This window comes from Diplotaxodon limnothrissa, linkage group LG18, assembly GCF_057381915.1.
Source record: "Diplotaxodon limnothrissa isolate DT_005_m linkage group LG18, D_limnothrissa_male_GT1.1, whole genome shotgun sequence".
Lineage (NCBI taxonomy): Eukaryota > Metazoa > Chordata > Actinopteri > Cichliformes > Cichlidae > Diplotaxodon > Diplotaxodon limnothrissa.
The window spans coordinates 36883821-36904855 of NC_140613.1; the positions used below are offsets into that span (position 1 = coordinate 36883821).

Consider the following 21035-nt stretch of genomic DNA (forward strand, 5'->3'; position numbering starts at 1 on the left):
TCTGGCCTTTTAAAAACTCTGATTTTAAAATAATTTTTATGATCAACTTTTCATTTTCATTGTTTTACCATGAATGCATTTCAAATCTGAATATTGCTGTGGGAAAGCACTTTTTGAGTATATCATAATTTAGACCCCAGAAGAATCATGGAGCGAATAAAGGAGGCTAAATAACTAACATGCGAACTAAAACAGCAGTTAATCTATTGATAGAAAATAAATACATCATAGAAATTCAATTTTTATTTTTTTTTAAATACATCGATTAGAGACTAAATGTAGAAAGATAACTTAGAGTGTTCATACAGAAATTCATCCTCTTACTTTGCTATAAACAGCAGGAAGTCAGCACTCGTATCTAATGACAGAATGAAGGTTTTCCTGCACAGCTTCACCTTCTCCCAAAGAGCATGGACAAGAAGAGCGGTCTGAGTTCAAAGCTCAAGCAACACTTGGCATAAAGATCAGCTTTATTACTTCACCAACATGTTTCAGCCTGTGAGTTTCATCGGGGTCGTCAAGAACTGCCCAGATTTCACAGCCATGTTTTCCACAGGTTAACAGTCCTAGTTATGGTGGTTTTGTGTGGCTGCAGACGTTCCCTGTTTGTCTGTCATGCAGGCGGTCAGTAGCTGTGACAGTTTGCCAGAAAACAGCTTTTACCCAAATTCTGAAAACTGCCTATCCAGAAGTTATTAACCTCAACTCCTCAGAACTTCTCTGCGCCCCCAGCGGTACATCCTTAATTAGATCACATAAGCAAAGAAAAGTAAAAACACTCCCAGGGATTCTACCTATTCATGAGCAGGTTGCACCGTTCTTAAGAAGTGCTCAGCCAAACACCCTGAGTGAGTGTAGGAAGACCTTTCCAAGCTTCTTCCCCAGTTGCAGCTGGGACAGGCTGCGCACACTCAGATGTACATACTTCCTGGCACATTTGTGATTGTGCCGAGCAGCGAGCGTTAATTTTAGCTGGAAAGTATCAGCTTTCCTAGAAATAAAGAAAGAACCTCGAGATTATGCCACAGTCCTCGTTCCAAACATGTGCTGTTGAGTATTTGGTTATCTTGTTTAACCACTGAAGTGAGGAAACCTTTTTTTGTCACATTTATTCAAACTGTGTTTTAACTTCAAAGCTTTAGGGTTACATCTAGGTTACAGTTTGGTGCAGTTGTGATGATTTAGCTTTGGAGTTGGAGTACTGGAATAATTGCAGTCGGTGGAAGTTAATAACAAAAGGAAACAGCTGTTAGCCAAAGAGAAGTCAAGACGGTAACTGGAGGTCCATGACTTCCTGGATGAACACCACTGCCAGTACATAAAGTGGGTAAGTCTCCTTGTGCCCAAGATCTTGCATAAACCCAGTCTTGTTTTGGATTTGAAGGCTACACTGTAACTACCATGTGATGGCCTACGTTCAGCTCTCCAATCTAGTAAACAGCTTCAAAGTTACTGACATGAGTTAAACTCATCCACCTGATTTGTAACTTTAGTTCATTACCTGCTGACTATCAGTGTAGTAAACAAATGTAATGACTCACACAAGCATGAGGAACACCAAACTACTGAACTAGCCAGTTCCCGGACCGCTGACAGTGTGGGTCCACGTTAGGGCAGTACAACCTTGCAGCTGTGCTATGTCCCATTGGACAGATGTACTATAGTGACAGTCCCGTCACCATGGCCTGGATGTCACTACACCCTTTACAGAATTACAAAAAAACCTTCTGATAGGGCAAGACTTGTGTTTTTGTGTCTGTGGAGGTGAACCATTCTCCTGGAGTGATAAAGCTTTTCTCCTTTCTCTTAATTTGTGTGCCCAGAAAATGCCACTAAACCATTCATATTAAAAACACATATACATAAAAACACAAAAACTGTAAGAAAAACAGTGCAATGATTTACTGTGGCAGTATGTCATGCCTCCACTTCTAAAATACATCTTCAGGAGAGAGGAGGCCTGCCAGACGAGTTAGAGGATGCACGTTTTTAGTTTCTGTGTATAACAGAGGTACAGCACAGCTGGAAAAATACAAACCGTGGTTGGATGACTTACAAACTACTACTATTTTATCTTTAAGGTGATGCCCCTGTGTTTGTGTGTGATCATTTTTTTAAGTTTTAAGTATATCTTGTAACATTTGCTCAAGTTGTGAATTTATTTAACTAACTACTATCCTAACCTTCCCTTGCAAACCACGCAGACGTTAGATGTAACAACTGAATTTCACATTCCCAGTAACACATTGAAGCCTACAAAGCAGTAGGTCCGACCTCTATGGAGTGTCTAAGAAAACCTGCGGCAACAAGTGAAGACTGGAATGATCAGAGAAAAGTGATTTTGTGAGCTGGAAAGATGTGAGTTTGTCAGGGATTAGACTTCGGCTCGGTTCGGGTCAACTCGGTTCTAAGCCAGTCGACAATCCGGAAGTGTAGTTTTGTGCACTCAAAAGAAAAATGCCATCAACACACATGGGAGGTAGTGGTCTGTGGAGTAAGTGAAGCCCCTGGCTGCAGGGACACAGAGAAGCGCTTCCCTCTGCAAAGTTTCTCCGTGGAGCACAGACCGCTAGCAGTCTGCCCCCTGCTGCGGAGCAGACACTGTAGCCGGCTAACATAGACAGCTGCTGGCGCTGGATACGGGAACGAGGCCGGGAAGATGACTGAACAGGAGGCGGATAAGGTGCAGAAAGTGATACTGGGGCCTCTGTGAACCCACTCAGAAATGTGCTGCTTAATGTCACACCATAAGAAATAAGAGGGTCTCGACTAGCTAACGTCAGCTAGCTCGCCAGCTAGCCGGTTAGTGCTGCAGCTCGATGAGCCTCAGTTCATTTGGAAATGCAAGCCTCGTTTAGCGGGCCAGCACGGCATGAGAGAGGTGAGTGACCCTGGATCCTGCCGCTGCATCCTGTCGTTGACTGGGGCGGCTGTTCAGCTAAAAAGCTGTCATTGTGGCTATTTGGCGTTAGCCGGCTTGCTAACAGCACGTCAGCGCAAGTGAACTGGTTAGCTGGCCGTGAGGATGATCGGTATGTGTGTGATGCTCAGAGACCGCTGTAGAGGGGACAGACACTGGGCACGGCCCTGCCGCATTTAACACGCACCGTGTCCTGTGCTTGAACTCAGCTTCAGCGACACTGGGCATATGAAGCGAACAGTTCAGCGACACAGACGGCTGCTGTGTGCAGAGTGGACGAGTCAGCTGAAAGCAGAACAACAAGTTTGTAGTGTTGGCAAACTAAGAGGCGTCGGCCGCCCTCCCAGTCCTTCCCTGCCAGCCCCCAGTTCACAGGAATCATGTGAGCCGAACACCGGTAAGCCCGGTCCGTGTCCGTTACTTCAGTAGGTTCGTGCCGCAGGCTGCTCTCTGTCATCCTACCAGTCAGCTCCACGTCGGCTGGCGGAGGGAGGAGGGGATTCACCGAGACTTTCAGCTGGTACACTTTGTGACAGGAGCAACAGTTTCTTCTTCTGCTCGGCTCCTCTTGTCGGCTTGAAGCCCTGCATGGCTGAACAGGACCACGACTTCAGGTACAGTTGGCAGTGAGTTTAACTTGCTGGGCTTAGTCTCTCTGACCAGTTTGTGTCTGTCTGTTCTCTCAAATTTGAGGCATTTTTTAATTTCAGTTGAGCTGATGATGTCTGACACTGTCCGGGACTCTTGACCCTTTCTTTAATAAGCTGTCTTTTGCAAATAATCAAGCTGCTTGATATATTAAACAGAGAGAGAGAGAGTCATCTGAGAAGTAGTCTCATGGATATTTAGCATAGGTAAACTTACAGAGATCATTATTATAGGAATCAAAAATACTCATAGCTATCTAATGTCACAGTGCTGTTAAAAGTACCTAGTACATGATTGAAAGCTTCAGATTGCAATGGTGAAGAGTTAGAGAGACAAGCCTTACCTTTAACCCCATTCTCAAGTCCACACAGCATTGAACTCTAAATTGGTTTGTTTTGCATATAGGTGGGCGTCTTTGATCGAGTTTTCCTTAGCAAACTGTTTTCATACACAGGTTCTTGACAGTATTGCAAGAATGAGGCAGAGACATGTCTTGATGCATGTTCAAATCCCCAAAAATGCATTCTGTTCATCTGGACTTAGGAGAAACGTTTCGTCACTCATCCAAGAAGACTGGTGGTTCAGTCCCGGGCGACTCTAGTCTTCAGTCTGCATGTCAAATGTCCCGGGCAAGATACTGAACCCCAAGTTGCTCTCTGATGAAGTATGAATGTTTGTAAAAATATAAATTAGAAAGTGCTTGTGTGAATAGGTGAATAAGAACCGTTGTATAAAGTACTTTGGCTGCTCGAGTGTAGTAGAAAAGCACTATATTAGAACCAGTCTACTCCATTACAGGCTGGTTTTCAGCTCTAGTCCCAGGCAGATGGACAATTTTTAAAAAGCTATAAACACAAATGTATTTAACAATGGCTTAATCACTGTTACAGATAATCACAACTAATATATATTGCTGTACAATGTTAAAATTTAAGAGATTAAAATGCAGTTTGAAAGAGAATTAGTACTAACTAGCTGGCAGCCAAAATCAACTTTTAATCTTGATCCAGCTGTCTCCAGCTGTTGTGTTCTCACGCTTACCTCGGTCATAAAAAGTTAGGGTTGCTGTGCATGTTTGAAAATTGTTGTATTGCTTTATACAGTTAAAGCAAAACTAAATTGAAATGAAATAAATATAAATGTTACTGAAGGAAATAAGATAAGTGAAACATGAGAGAAGTTTACATTAGTCAATTAATATACTCATTTTCCAATTTCATGAGAGATTTGCATGAATAGTTTATATATTTCCAGAACACGTTTTACATCAAGTATTGCACAGTTTGATATTACACCTCTCATTTTATTGTCACTACAATATAATCTAACATTCATCTTTTTCCATTTAAAGTTGCCATACATATAAGACCAAGCGCCTCAAGGTGCTTTACGTTGTAGTGCAAAAACCTACAGTACTGTAAAGTATAATCCCCAAATATTGTGAGAGTATTTTAAGCTCTATAGAGGGCTGTCACTGCATTCTGTCATGTTTTTATATGCCACGTAGCTGACATCTATCACTATAGCCGTCTTACTCTGCTTGTTCATCGCTACTATTTCTGGTTGGTTAGCCACCACCAATTTTTCCGTCTGTATCTGGAAGTCCCACAGGATCTTAGCTCAGTCATTCTCGACCACCCTAGGGGGCGTCTCCCATTTTGACCTCGGGACCTCCAGGGGTTTCCATGCTTCTGACACTCACTAGTTCCCAGCCTCCTTCCTTCCGCCTAGCACACAGTCTCAGGGTTCTGGACTTGGGGTGAAACCCTGTATGGAGGAGGAGCTTTCTTGTCTTGATGTTAGTAGCTTCTATCTCCTCCTTTGGCCAGGATATTATCCCAGCAGGGGTACCTGATCATGGGCAGGGCGTAGGTGTTGATAGCCCAGATTTTGTCCTTCCCATTCAGCTGACTCCTCAGGACTTGCCTTACTCTCTGCCTGTGGGATTCACAGGTACTTGTAGCTGTCCTCAACGTCTGCAATGTTGCCTTCTGGTAGGGCTGTCCCCTTACTTCTGACTACCTTCCCTCTCTTTGTTACCATCTTCTCCAGTCTGAATGACATTCCGATGTCATTGCTGGTAGATCCTGGTGGTGTGGATCAGTGATCATTCACTCCTGGCATACATCTTGATGTCAACCATATAGACGAGGTGGCTGATGATGGTGGCTTGCTCCATTCCGTAGTCGGTATCCGTAGCCAGTCTTGTCAGTTATCTCACTGAGAGGGTTCAGGCCTAGGATTTGACAGGACAAAGCATTTGATGGTTACTTGTGCTATTGGCTTGAAGTTGGCTTCTAGTGTTGTTCGCAACATCCCCATTGAGTTCCTGATGAAGCATCCTGTCATAGACTTTCCCGGGGAGGCTAATGAGCGTGATCCCCATCATAGTTGGAGCACACCCTCAGGTCCCCCTTCTTGAAGATGGGAACCACTACCCCGGTCTGCCAATTCAGAGGTACCACCCCAGATCTCAACGCAACATTGCAAAGACATGTCAACCGAAACCTTACAACATCCAGAGCCATGAGGACCTCAGGGTGAACCTTATCCACCCCATGGGCCATGCCACCATGGTGTTGTTTAACTGCCTCAGTGACCTTACCCCGAGTAATGCTTAGGTCATCCCCAGACTCTGCTTCCCTAACCCTATCCCACTGAGACGTCTTAATCCTACGGAAGACGTCCTCCGAGTATTCCAACCCCCGACAATATCATCAGTTGAAGTCAGCAGCACTTCACCCGCGCTGTACACATTGTCGGTAGAGCACCGCTTTCCAAAGTTGTTTTTCCATGGCTTCACCAAACTCCCACCTGAATTTTTGTTTCAGCCATTGTGTGGCTTGGTCTGCCAGTGTCACGGTCTGCGGGGCAGACCATAGAGGTGTGGGGAAGATAGGACCCAAAACGCAGGACTCTTCACCGCAATGGTGCGTTTATTGACAGTGTAGGAGAAATAACAATAAATCCCCGTGTGCTCCCTTGACTCCCGTGCAGTGTCTTCTCCCAAAATCCGTGTCTTGGTGCTCTCCGCTCCCGTGTTTTCGCAATCTCCGTGCTCACTACCCTCCTGTTTCCACGCTCCTCCTGGGGGAAAGAATACCAGAGGCAGCCGTCAAGAAACATGCTCTTGCAGGTATGCACACACTGATTTAAACCTTAGTCAAGACACTGACGTGGAGTCTTATGCAACAATCCAGCGTCGAGGAGCGCTCAGCCAAACTGTTAAATAGCTCCCCGACGAGGCTTGATCGACTTCAGGTGTGTGCGCTTCTCCTCAGGTGTGGCCAGGCTCCTGACTGCCACGCCCAACAGGGCTGAAGAACAGGTGCTTTGCCACACCCACCTACACACAAACATAAGGAAACAGAGGACAGAAGCACCAAAAATACACATGTCCATGCTTATTCACAGACTGTGGGTCCTTCAGACCCAGGTCCGTGACAGTCAGTACCCATCGGCTGCCTCCAATGTCCCAAAGGCTAATCAAGCTCAATAGGAGTCCTTTTTCAGCCTGATGCCTCCTTTCACCTCCAGTGTCCAGCAGCTGGTTCGGGGGTTACTACCACGACAAGCACCAACCACCTTGCAGCCACAGTTCAGTGCAGCAGTCTCAGTCCATTTGGACTCAATGTCCCCAGTCTCACTCGGAATATTGTTGAAGCTCTGCTAGAAGTGAGAGTTGTACACTGGGACCTCTGTTAGGTGTTCCCAGTGTACCCTCACTATACATTTTGGGGCACCAGGTCTGTCCAGCATACTCCCCCTGCCACCTGATCCCAAAGACAGGACTCCAAGAAGCCCGAGTACTCTGAACTGTTGTTTGGCGCATAAGTGCAGACGACAGTCAAGACCCGTTCCCTGATCCAGAGGCGCAGGGAACAAACCTTTTCGTTCTCTGGGAAAAACCCCCAATGTAAAGGCATCAAGCCGAGGGGATGCCAGGATACCCACCCCAGCTTGCTGCTTCTCACCAAGGGCAAGTCCATGCTGGGGCCGAGTTCAGCCCTGCTTCTGGAGACTGGTTCCAGAGCCTAAGCTGTGCATTGAAGTAAACTCGACTGTGTCTAGCCAGTACCTCTCAATGTCATGCACTAGCTCAGGCTCCTTCCCCATCAGACGGGTGACGTCCCCATTTCCAGCCTCGGTAGCCAGGAATCGATCCTCCAGGGTCCCTGCCCTTGGTTGCTGCTTGACACACACAATACACCCAACCTCTACGGGAACACCCAACCGTTCAATCATAAAGAATCAAACAATAAATGACAGTTTAAGAAACCGGTCTTCAGTAACTATAGTGTTTTTTTCATCTTGAAAATCAGTATTGCTCATCCAATCATCCAGTATAATATAAAGTGAATAGAAGAGTCTGTTGTGTTGTACTGTGGTAAGTTTGGATCTGTTGACAGAGTGCACATGGCCACTAACCATAACCATTTCTCACTCTGCAGGCATGACACTACACTTTAACTTGTTTGGCTGGAACAAATGTGGGGTAAACTGAGAATGTGACAGTAATGGGTAGCACCTTTATCTACCCACCTCTCTGCTACCTTAGAGAACTGGCTTCATCCTGTCAGAGCACAGGCTTATGTTTGTCAGTGCTAATTGGTTTAGGTGTTTCTAATGCTAAGAAGTGACCTTCATCCGCTCGCTCACTTACTAAATTTATTCCTCTGTTACTTTGAAATAACAGAGAAAGCTTGTCAACATTCAGGTTTATTGGACTGGACATTTAGTTTTAGATGTCTTTAATTTATGAATACTGTTGGTGTCCAGTTGAAGTTGTGTACAGGTCAGTTTCACATGTTGACTAAAACATCAGCCAGAACCTCGGTGTGACCACTCTGTCCTGCCAGAGGCCTTTACTATCAGTTCTTACCGGGGTATATCACCATGATAACGTGCTGCAATCCTCATCTTCCCTGGAGCAAGCTGTGTTCCAGGTTAGAGATCAACAGGCATGAAATCACTGCCTACTGACTAGTGAAGTCTACGGAAAATAGCATCACCATTCCTGGAAGATCCCTCACACCTCTGCAAACTGAGTAGTCTAAGGTTTTCTGATTTAAGTCACCTTAAAACTACATGATTGTGTCCTTTGCTCATATTGCAAGAATCTAAAAGAAGAGCTTGTTTTGAAGGGTTTTTTTCCCCACTAGGGCAGGGCAATATGGCCAAAAATATTTATCACGATATATTTGAAAATTTACCATAACAATATAATTGACGATATAATTGACACTAGACAAAATACTTTACAACTCCACTACTTTATTAGTGCAAAGAAACCCCATCAATGTATTTTCACTTAAACAAGCAGCTGTTTTTATGTGCATTACAAAAATTGTGCTTTGGTGTGTATCTGACGGACAAAAGCGGGGTCAGTTCCTCAACCCTGGAAGTTGCAGCATTTTTACAAACCAATTCTGGTTCATCTGTTTCATTCAAAGATCCACTTTCGCTCTTCTCATTCTCCGTCGCCGCCATGCTTTTTCCGCCATGTGCGTATGAAAGCAAAGGCACTGCGCATGCCCGTTTTACCCATATTCTATTGTGATATTTCATTTTCTTATCATTGCCTAACGTTATACCGGTATTACCGTGAACGATATGATATGACCCAACCCTATTTCCCACCATCTTCCTGTATCCTCAGCAGTGACACCAACCCTCTGCATGCCCTAGTTGACTCTTCCGCTGGGCGAGGAATGGTCTTGATCTTGTTGTGGGTTTAACTGACAGTATAGCTGCTTTTGTTTTACAGAGACACATATACAGTACACTTATGAAATTCTCAAATGACCTACAGTCACCAAGCTGAATGTTTCCCTTCTCTTTTTTTCAGGATGGTGGAAGGATAACATTCAAGGAGTTGCACTCCCTCCACCCAAAGTGACCTGTCTTCTCCTTTTGTCCACTTTCACCTGCAGTCCATTTTGCTAGCTGCAAGCTTGCTGACCTGACCTTATGGGATTTCATAGACTGCATGTATTCCACAGTAACATCATATAAATTCCTTTTAAATTAGACATTCCTATAGCAGACACCCTCCTGACTGAAGGACAGAATGAAATAAGTACAGAATGGTGGGATATTAACTCCCTGCACATCCAAAATAGTCACCTTGGTCTGTAGGATTCATACTGGTATCGCTTGTTCCTTATCAACCCCACCCCTTTTCTAGTGTTATTGGGCCATGGTTCGCAAGAAAAGCTCTTTTATACTATGCGGTGCTTTCCTGTTTGTCGCCTGGAATGCTTTGCTTCTACTTTACCTTTGGGGTCGCCCTCCCATGGGCCACCTAGGAGAAGGCGGTGGAGCTGAACCAGGAGGAAAGGAGGAGTGGGGCATGGTCAGAGGTAAAGGAGGTCAAGTTAACCTTGCTGGGGAGGTCATCCGACTGGCCGAGGAGGTTGAAATTCAACTTGACACCCAGAAAAAGCTATTAAAGCAAATTGAAAGTCACAGGGCGGTGTGGGCTCGGCAGAAGGAGATTGGGAAAAAGCAAACTGATAATATCAAAGAAGTAAATCAGATTGTTGACCAGCAGCAGAATAATCCAGTTCCTCTCATAAATGATGTGTATGTTGGGGACCAAGGTGAAATAAAACACACACAGAGGTCTGTTGCTACAGTAGCTGCAGGCTCCAATATAGAACGGCATCAGGCCACTGATGTAAAGGAAGAGGTTGCTGAGGACAATAAAGTAACAGCTTCTGTTTCTGGTCCACAAGTCATCATTCCCATTCTGGTTATTGCCTGTGACAGAGTGACAGTAAAGCGGAGTCTTGACAAACTGATACAGTACCGCCCTTCTCAAGAACTGTATCCAATCATCGTCAGCCAAGACTGCGGCCATGCTGAGACGGCTCGTGTGATTGGCTCATACGGAGAAAAAGTAACGCACATAAGCCAACCAGACCTGTCGGACATCAGAGTCCGGCCAGAACACAGGAAGTTCCAGGGGTACTACAAAATCGCCCGACATTACCGCTGGGCACTCAACCAAGTATTTCACACATTCTCGCAGTCTACTGTGGTCATTGTGGAGGATGACTTGGAGGTGAGTGCTCTCAGACATCCACATTATTGTCATGGTATTGATGATGGGTGTTTTGATGCATGCTCAGTCATCCAGGTAAGTAAATCTCCAAAAGTTGATTCTGTTCATCTGGACGTAGCGTTTGGGGGAGAAACGTTTCGTCATCATCAGGTGACGTCTTCAGTCTCAGCTGACTGCAGGTTTCAATCTTATAAACAGCACATCTGCATAATGACTGAAACCAGCCCACTGAAGGAACAATGGGCTGGGAGGTCAGTTCCTTAATCTTAATTATGCAAACTCTCATTGATCAACAGCCACTGACCTGTAGGTGTAAATAGACTGCAGAGTCCTGGCAAGCGGATGGCACAACACAGGAGAGCCACCTCGTCAGGCCAGGACTCTGCAGTCTATGCACACCTACAGGCCAGTGGACACTTTCAATGATGAGGATGTAACATCCTGGACAGGGAGGAGCGCTGGTTTGAGGGCGGAGTCAAGGAGGCCATTTACGTGAAAAGGGAAAGACCATCTCTGAATGGAGGAGGGGCCTAAGGGTACATCTGTCACCATCTTACAATGCTGTGATTGCAGCCATTCCCCAACTCCATGTTAATGGTGCTCATGGACATTGATCAGTGGGTTTTGGTCAGTGGTTGTTGATCAATGAGAGTTTGCATAATTAAGATTAAGGAACTGACCTCCCAGCCCATTGTTCCTTCAGTGGGCTGGTTTCAGTCATTATGCAGATGTCCTGTTTATAAGATTGAAACCTGCAGTCAGCTGAGACTGAAGACGTCACCTGATGATGACCAAACGTTTCTCCCATAAAACGCTATGTCCAGATGAACAGAATCAACTTTTGAAGATGATGAGTGTTATTTTGCTGTCATTGTATCATTTTAGCAGCAAAGACTTCAGTAGACTTGTCATCCTCTTTTGGCTAGTCCCTTTATTAGGGGTCACCACAGTGAATGATCTGTGGCATATGCTAGTTATAACCGTGGTCGCACCCCAAAACCCATATTTGATTTAAATGTGACAGATAAAAGCGTTTCATCCTTGTGCACTTCTGAGCAGCTTATAGAGCATCTACTGTGTACATTTTACATAGTGTCTCGACCTTTTTGGAATCGAGGGTTATATTTACATGACTACTCAGAACCTCAGGTGGGAAACAACTTGGTATATCCTATTTCTAATGTTGTTCCTTTACATTTTTACTGGTGCCACTTGTGCCTAATTGAATTTGTTCTCCATAAGCACACAGTGGTCTAAGTATGACTGCACTTAAATGATTCAGAGAGTTTCTGTATAGAAGAGTGATCTAAAATCTCTCCTGAGATGTGTGTAGACCTGGTGACCAACTACAAGGAACGTCTTACCGCTGTGGTGCCAACAAGGGATTCTCCCTCAAGCGTTAAGTCATGTTTGCTTGGGGATCAAATGCTTATTTCACTCAATGGCCTGCAACTTATTTGATGGCTTTTATGTCATTTTTGGTTGATATTCTGCCTCTCTCCGGTAAAAGTGAAACTACCATAGAAATTTCAGACTGTTCTACAGAATTATTACCAGCTCTGCGCATGCTGTTGATCCGTGGAGTGTTCTCAGTTTTTCACACATTGTTTTTGCATTTTGGTTCAGTTTTAGTTAAATAAATCATGACACTATGTAGTATGTCGTGGTATGTGTTGTTGTCCATTTCAGGTTGTATTTATCCAATCGTAAGGCCTGCTAAGAACTTCTTTCTTAAGAACTGACCGCTTTAAAGTACAAATCCGTTCTGAAGTAAAAAGCTTCGTGTGACACAGAAAAGTTGTGGTAAAAAGAGGCTCTGCAGTTACAGCAGTATAAAGTAATTTCAACCAGCAGCTCTGGAGAAACTGAGCCCTGGGGAAAAATCTGGCTTTACTTATGTAGCTGGTATCTACCAGTTTGCTCTTTTCATGTTTCAGGCAGGTCGTGGAATGAGTCTGTTCTTTGCTGAATGCTTTGTCTTTAAGAATAAAGAGTTTAAGTGAATGGATCTTTTACACTTGGTGTAACACACCACTGGATTACTACACACTGTATGTGCGGAAGCTATCGTTCAGATTTTAGTGTTTTGTGGACTTTTCTGTTTAATAATAGACCTCAGAGGTGAATATGAATGATCAGGAATGATGCTGTGGTCCCAGGCTGGTCTCAAAGCAGAGACCCTTGTTCCTCTACGACTCCCCCCATTAAAATCTGCTTTAGTTGTTTTGTGGGGGAAACTATTTACATAACAAGCATGTGATGTCTGAGGCAGCCCAGTTACTGATCTTTGTACATGGGATAGGGAAAGAGTTGGAGATTAAGGTGGAACTGGGACTGGAAGATCACGGACGCAGCTGCATGCTCCGATAGGTTGGGGCTGAAATGGGACAAAAAGGGAATGTTTATTCATTGATTAATTAAATTGTTGGTGTTTTTACTATTTTTATTTTTTATTTTCATTGTCTAACTGCAATATCTGCCAATAACACCAGAAGAGAGAGAATTATTATTGAACTATTAATGCTGAGTTTAACTTACTGGTGCAGCCCTCCACAACAGTTTGTTTTCCTCTCATGTAGCCCCTTGGGAAAATTCATTACCCAGTCCTCTAAATTAATAGTTGGTAATTAATAACAGCTAGTGTGTTTGATCCCTACCCTAGGTCAAGTCAAGTGGCTTTATTGTCCTTTCAACCATGTACAGTGGTACAGCACAGAGTGAGGCGAGACAGCGTTCCTCTAAGATGAAGGTGCTATATATAACAGACAATCAGCACAGGACTACAGAAAGTGCAAGTGTGCAAAAATTACAAAACCAGTGCAACACCAGACAGGACAGAACGATGCAGACACGCAACAGTCCAACAGGAAAGTGCAACAACCACAGTGGGTTGTGCAAAAAGACTGAGCATTGTGCAAAAGGTAACTGTGTGTGTGTGTGTGTCAGTCAGTCCAGTCACTGAGTGTTCGAGAGTCTGACGGCCTGGGGAAGAAACTGTTCCACAGTTTGGCAGTGAGGGGCAGGATGCTCTGGTACCTCTTTCCAGAAGGCAGCAGGTGAAGAGTGTTTGTGAGGGGTGTGAGGGGTCCTCCACAATGCTGGTGGCTCTGCGGATGCAGTGGGTGTTATACGTGTCCGTGATGGAGGGAAGAGAGGCTCCAGTGATCTTCTCGGCTGTTCTCACTATCACATTGTACGGTATTGCAATCTGATACGGTGCACTTACCATACCAGGCAGTGATGCAGCTGCTCAGGATGCTCTCGCTAGTCTCTCTGTAGAAGGTGGTGAGAATGGATGGAAGGAGATGGGCTTTTCATGTTGAGGGACCAGGAGAGGTTCTCCGGCAGGTGGACACCAAGGAATTTGGTGCTCTTGACGACCTCCACAGAGGATCCAATGATGTTAAGTGGGCAGTGATCTCTCCGTGCTCTCATGAAGTCAACAATCCTGTCTTTTGTTTTGTCCACATTCAGAGACAGATTGTTGACTCTACACCAGTCTGTTAGCTGTTGCACCTCCTCTCTGTATGCTGACTCGTCGTTCTTGCTTCAGTTTTCTAATTAGGTGCTGAGGAATGATTGTGCTGAATGCTGAACTGAAGTCTATGAAACGCATTTGTACATATGTGTCCTTAATGTCTCCATGGTGTGCATTATGCACATACCAACCCAACAGACAGGCACACCTCTACTGCATGAATATCACGAAAGTGACCAGTATAGGTAAGGTACATCATGCCAGGATCAAGTCTTCTGTCACGGAGCAATCAAACCTTTGATATTCGGCTGCAGGTAGCCTCGTTCTACTAAACACTAATCAGAATGCTTCATCTTGAATAAACTGAACGCTCATCAGTTTAGGTTTTGTTTTTTTTGTTTTTTTTTTTGTTTTTTGTAGAATTATTAAGGACCTCATGTAGGACATTCAAGCATGAGAAATTATGCAAGAATTACAATCAAAAAGTTCTAGGACTGCAACCATGAAAATCAACTGATTTAAGAAGTCACAGAAATCAGTCCTGAAGTGAACATCAAGAACATCAAGATCTTCTCAGATGGCAAAGCAAAAAGTGAACGCTCGACTTCCGAAAAAACAATTAACATGGAGGAAGGGAAAATGTAAATGTCACATGTTGCATGCAAACTACAAACCAATAACAGCATTTGTAGGGTAACGCTGGGAATGAAAATGATGGGACTCAGCTCCCTGCTTCAGCTTTTGTCTGCTGTATTTGTTGGCTTGTTTATGCTACAGTACTTTCACAAATATGAATCTACAAAGCCAGAACATGCGCTGTCGTACACTAGAATACTCCTTTCAGGCCCGTTCGTTTTGTGGTGAGCAAACATTTAAATGGTTTCAGGTTGAACAGTAGTAGTTGTTGTTGTTGGCTAACAGACTAGAAGAACAAAGGACATTTGGATTGGCATCTTGTCTGTGACCATCAGAGAAGAACAGATAGTAAAACAATGTCTAATAAATAGGTAAATAATACCTGGATCGTTACACTTGAGGCAGTGATTATGTGTTTGAAGCAGCAGAATTACTCTTCATCTGTCTCCTCTCTTTCAGGTCGCACCTGACTTCTTCGAGTATTTCCGAGCCCTGTATCCAATCTTGCGTTCTGACCCAACCCTGTGGTGCGTTTCTGCCTGGAACGATAATGGCAGAGACGCCTTGGTGGATTCGTCCAAAGCTGATCTCCTCTACAGGACAGACTTCTTCCCTGGTCTGGGCTGGATGCTGCTGAAAGAGATGTGGGATGAACTGGAGCCCAAATGGCCATCGGCCTTCTGGGACGACTGGATGCGTCAGCCGGAACAGCGCAACGGCCGCTCCTGCATTCGGCCAGAAATCTCTCGGACTATCACCTTTGGCCGGAAAGGTGTAAGCTTAGGTCAATTCTTTGACCAGTACCTTCGTTATATTAAGCTAAACACTGAATTTGTGCCTTTTACCAAACTGGATTTGTCTTATTTGCTAAAAGAGAAGTATGAGGAAAAGTTTAAAGAGGTTTATAGCGCCCCACTGGTAAAGATTGAGGATCTGCAACAAGGGGGCAGTTTAAGAGGACCTGGGCCGTACAGGGTGCAGTACTCCACCAGGGACAGTTTTAAAGTCTTTGCTCGAAATCTGGGAGTAATGGATGACTTAAAGTCAGGAGTTCCTCGTACAGGTTATAGAGGTGTGGTCAGCTTCCTGTACCGTGGTCGAAGGGTGTTCTTAGCTCCACCAGAGGGCTGGTCGCAGTATGACACCAGCTGGAGCTGAGAGACCCAGACGCGGTCCAAATGGTGTTGAAGAGGGGACAGAGCCTTAATCAGAGGAACACCCTCTCAGACCAAAGAATACGGTGGACGCAGGAGTTCAAAGTTAAACGTGGAGCTGGAAGGCCGAGCTTCTAAAACTGACGCTCATTGAGGATCGGCACGTGTGGGCCACACAGACTTCAGAGCGGTCCCACTTTGGCTGAAGCCATTCCATCCTTAAACTAAACGGCTGCTGTCGGCGTGCCTTGCTTTCTGGGCTCATTTTGTTTGGTGTATTCTCTCTTCTTGTGACAAACTGGCCAAATATAGACTTGACATCACTTTCAGATGTTTGCAGCAGCTACTGGTAATCATGTCATTATCAACAGTGTGAGTGATGGTACACTGCAGTGGAGCCTGACAGGTATTGGATCAATGCAGTTTTGTTTTTTGGTGGGTCTTAGTTTTGGCTAGTCTGTGATGCAGAAAGAGTAAGCACTCTGCTAGATAAACTATGATAACACATTTGTAATGACTCCCCGAGCATTTTGCTATGAACATCATCAATTTGCACATACTAGACAAAAAGTAAGCAGATACTGTGAAATCCTAGAATCAGTCAGACTCTGCACTGAAAGCACACTAATCACCGTTCACACCTGGGAGAAAGAAGTGTCCTATGTAACACCTTATCCACCTCTTGGCTTCTGTAACGCTTGTAGAAGGCATCACGCATTAGATTGTATATAAAAGATGGACACACTGAAGCCTCGAGCTGACCATTTTAAACATCAGCTGAACAAAGTGAGGGGTCAATCTGACTGTGCAGTGTTTCCCTCCGCCTTCCTACAGCTCACAGATGTGACTACAGAGACAAAAGCAGGGAAAAATGATTTGTGACCATGAACCGATTGAAGTAAATAAACACAGCTTCAATTGTTTTTACTTCTTTCCCCTTGATTTCTGGGCTGGAGATCTTGCTGAGAAACTGAGGACCAATGCAGGCTCATGTGAAAATCAAAAGGTAACCCAACAAGTAAAGCATGCTGTGATTTATCCTCCTCAGAATCATCAGGAAGGTTTTTACTGAGTCCTTAAATCAAGAAAGAGGTTTTTCAAGTTTTTGTGCAGCTGCCCCCTGCTGGCCTTTGGAAAGAATGCAGGCAACACGTGCATCTTTTATATACAGTCTGTGGTAGTAAACAGGCCATTTTCAAAGTTTAGGGAGCTCAGAACGGTAGGTTGGATTGAGGACTAACTGACAACAGTGCAGTACTTGCTTTACTGTCTCTCAGTCACGAGGCACAACATTTTTTACTCATGAGTGCTACAAATACAGAGGTGTGGATGCCAAATAACCAGATGTAGTCTGAATAAGGTCTGACGTCTAATAACAGTAATAATAGGTTTCAGATATAAAACAAGAGTGTACACCTGAATCTACTAAATATTGTTTCCACAAAGAATGAAGCTCTGGTGAGAAACCGCTGTTTTAGTGAGGAGGTGACATTGTTAGAAGCATTTACACGGGACAAACAGCAGGTGCGTGAGTGCACGAAGTCTTCACTATCAAACCAACATAGGCAACGAGACTCCACAGAGCCCGTCATCCTGTCGAACTCTGATGAACTTGTGTGAATAATGTTAAAGTGTAGTTTGAGAAGAAAGTGATACCTGCCCACAAACCATCACGTAGGTTAGTCTGTGGGGATGGTTAGTGGCTTTCCTGGTTCAGAAAGCTGCTTAAAAATAGAGCTCTAGTCCTGCTCGAGCAGACATCTAATCTTAAAAAGAAAAACTTTGAAAACCTGTCACTCCAGTGTGAATCACAGCCATGCTTTACTGAAAAACACTACATTTCAGAGGGTTACAGTATTTTTCCAACACGCTCCCTTCAGGTGTGTCAAGCTGTAGGTTTATGAAGGACGTAAAGCTGCAAATTAACTTCAAATTTCACTGACATCATGATCGCCCTGAAACAGCTTCAAACTGCAGTTTGTAGAAACAGCAACCAGTGTTTGATAGTTTCTGCAACAGGAGGTCTGTGAGGTAGCTACAGATGATTATCACTGTACTGTAATTAGCTTTGGGAGATTATCTACATGATTGACTGATACCCACTTCTGTATGGTGATGTGTAAAACCACTGCCTGATGTTTATAACTTTATTACATTACAAATAAAATCCACTATTTTGATATTTGTCCATATATTGAAGGAAATTTTCAGTTCTCATATCCATGGGTGTCCACAGTGATCACTCCTTAGTTGGAGCGTAATAGCTGCACTGACTGAAGATCACACTAAAAAGCACACAGGGCACTACACCCTATGTGACCAGACCACGTCTAAAGAATGAAAAAAATACAGACATTATTGTGTGTTGTGCCAAACGAGCTGTGATGAGACGTCTTCGTTCAGCTTCCTCAGTTATTCAGTTGATTCATGGAGTTAAGGTGGCCGACGCGCTGTGAAAAAACCTTTGCATGCAGGACTGTCAGATACTCAAATTTAAAAGGTGCTGTTCACAAGTATACATGGTCCAAGATGTTGTCTTCAACAAGGCTTGGATTTAAAAACAAATATACAACAGATCATACTAACATGTTGAAAGTAAAATCACAAAGACTCACGAATCTAATCTCATTTTAACTCCAAATGATATTAAACATAAGAGATTCCTTTTGGAAAGGATGGATGGGTGTGTGCTCTAGAGAAGGAATCAAACTTCCTGTCAGCAGTTAAAAATCCCACATGCATGATATTATCAGGCTCCATTTACACCTATGCCGTGAATATTGGTGAAAGCACCGTTAATGGTATGTAGAGGTTTTAAAGAAAACTGTGCTGCCATCCTGACAAGTCTGAGTGTCAGACGATAACAAACACATTGTGCATGTATCCCAACAGCACGAGTGTGGATGTGGATTTAAAAAAGGAAAAGAAAGAATAAAGGAGACCTTACCAGGCAAACTTTATTAATCCACAGCAGTAAACAGTGCCTTTCTACTGTCAGTACTAAACTACCTCTGGTACTTCCACTCACACCTAGAAAACCAGATAACTTGAATTATATATTAACAAATACCGACATTAGAAACTTAAATAATATCATACAAAGTCTATTCTGAATCATTCCTGCAGAGGGAGCTGTGCCCCTGCGTTCTTCCTTTCAATAAGCACAGGCTTGGGTAAATATCTGCTGTTGGACATGCCAGGTTTCATACAAACACAGTCTGCATCTTCCATCAGAGTAAAACTGCAAAGTGAATCGAAGTCCAACTGGAGCGTCCGGCTCGTTTATCGTGCTGGTTCAACTGCAGGAGCGCACACACACGCACACACACGCGCACACCCACACGCGCGCACACCCACACGCACACACACGCGCACACCCACACGCGCGCACACCCACACGCACACACACGCACACACACGCGCACACCCACACGCGCGCACACCCACACGCACACACACGCACACACACGCGCACACCCACACACACGCGCACGCGCGCACACACGCACACAGTGCTGTTAGTTTGGATGAACCTTACAATAATTCAAGAAACAAAAGAAGACTTAGTGTACGAGGAGATGTCTATCTCTTCCGGCAGCTCGCCGATGTTCACCTCGAAGCGGTCCTGGACATCGTTGAGCGTGCGGGCGTCACCTTCATCAGACACAAATGTGATGGCCAGGCCTTTCGTTCCAAACCTGCCTGCTCGAGCAACCTACACCAAGACACCAGTGCAGCTGACCACATTACTCAGTCAGGATCACAGACTACAGCACAGTAGGGCAAACTAATCACAGTACAGGATAAGTATAAGACAATATAGTATGGCTTTGATAGAAGCCCTCTCCGTGTTCTTCTGGCATAGGTTAATGTTAGTGAATAAATGCTGTCCCAGAGTATTTGATCTGCCTTTTCTCTTCCGTACCCGTGTTTGTCCTATGAAGTCCTCTTTCAACAGAAGACTTCCTTCCAGCCTGGGTGCAGGACAGAGACCCTCCTTGCCACTCTTGGGATAAGCTACTACCTGCTCAGCTGATTATAACATTAATAAATGCCTCACACCTGTGTCTATCTAATAAAGAGCTCAGATTTCTCAGCATCTCCTTAAATATGTATTTGTACATCATCCAATAAGTCACAAATATGACCTTGTGCAGCTTTCACATATATTTCTATTACTCTTTTAGCCTGTCAGGTGAACAACACATGGATAGTCTCACCCTGTGAAGGTAAGTGTCAGAGTCTTCTGGCATGTCATAATTGAAGGCAATATTGACTCTCTCAATGTCCATCCCTCGTCCAAACAGGTTGGTGGCCACCAGGATTCGCCTCTGGAAGTCCTTGAACTGCTGGTAGCGAGACAAACTACAGAGGACAATAAGTGAAGCTTAGTCTGTGTGTCACATATCCTCACATTGAAAGTTTCATTATGTGTGTATTGGGCTGCTGAGTTGATCAACATCCTCACAGTACTGTGCAAATGTCCCCACTCATGTCTTTACATTTTTTTCTCCCAATGACACAGACCTTCTTGGAATTTTTGAAGTGGTCTTGAGTAACAGCTCTCCAGCTTCCTGAAAGACTTTCAAAGTTTTTCTTGGACATCAGCTTTTTTTGAGTGTATTTATGGGATTTTTGGTCACCGACATCAGTCAGACACTGATGCTGGATGAGAAGGACTGGCTCGTAGTCTCCACTTTAATTTATCCCACAGGTGTTTGTGACAGGGTGTGGTTTCTGGCTCAGCTGCAGGGGAGGGGTGGAGCAGTGCTTGGAGGAGGCTGAAGGCCACAGCTGTTCCTCATTGTTCCACCTTGTCTTTCCCTATTTAAGTAGCACGCTAAGTCCATGGGTGTAGAGAGTGGAAGGCGCAGAGACAGAGGAGCAGCTGAGTGTACAGTCATGTGTTCTGTCAGGCAGAGCTAAGAACTCTGTGCAGGCCAGTCAAGTTCTTCCACATCAAAGCTGCTTATTTATATGGAGCTTGCTTTGTGGACTTGTTGATTATCTGACAGGAGGACCACAACGTGCGTCTTCAACATTGTGTGTCTGACAAGGTGATCGGCAACACGGGCACCACAAGGGACTGTCCTCTCCCCTTTCCTCTTCACCATCTACACCACAGACCTTTTA

The 21035-nt window shown here is 44.4% G+C and overlaps 2 protein-coding genes across 2 annotated transcripts in view; one reads left to right on the forward strand and one right to left on the reverse strand.

Annotated features, from left to right (window-relative positions):
• The first annotated feature begins 2499 nt into the window (after window positions 1-2499).
• On the forward strand, window positions 2500-18267 carry mgat1b (alpha-1,3-mannosyl-glycoprotein 2-beta-N-acetylglucosaminyltransferase b). Its single transcript, XM_085378437.1, has 3 exons — window positions 2500-3534; window positions 9417-10634; window positions 15208-18267. Exons 2-3 carry the CDS (start codon window positions 9768-9770, stop codon window positions 15904-15906), a joined length of 1566 nt encoding a protein of 521 aa, XP_085234563.1. The 5' UTR covers window positions 2500-3534; window positions 9417-9767; the 3' UTR covers window positions 15907-18267.
• Window positions 18268-19446: 1179 nt separating this feature from the next.
• ddx39b (DEAD (Asp-Glu-Ala-Asp) box polypeptide 39B) overlaps window positions 19447-21035 on the reverse strand; it is a 31195-nt gene continuing 29606 nt past the window's right edge. Inside the window, exons 9-10 of the mRNA XM_085377180.1 lie at window positions 20123-20267; window positions 19447-19617 (exon numbers count right to left, since the gene is read on the reverse strand). Coding sequence (XP_085233306.1) covers window positions 19447-19617; window positions 20123-20267 — 316 coding nt within the window. The remainder of the gene's footprint in view (window positions 19618-20122; window positions 20268-21035) is intronic.

Excerpts from the sequence above, each read along its gene's own strand:
- mgat1b (XM_085378437.1), top strand. The coding sequence starts at position 9,768 with ATGGTTCGCAAGAAAAGCTCTTTTATACTATGCGGTGCTTTCCTGTTT. Across the intron at positions 10,635-15,207 it reads TTGTGGAGGATGACTTGGAG|GTCGCACCTGACTTCTTCGA; the intron begins GTGAGTGCTCTC and ends CCTCTCTTTCAG.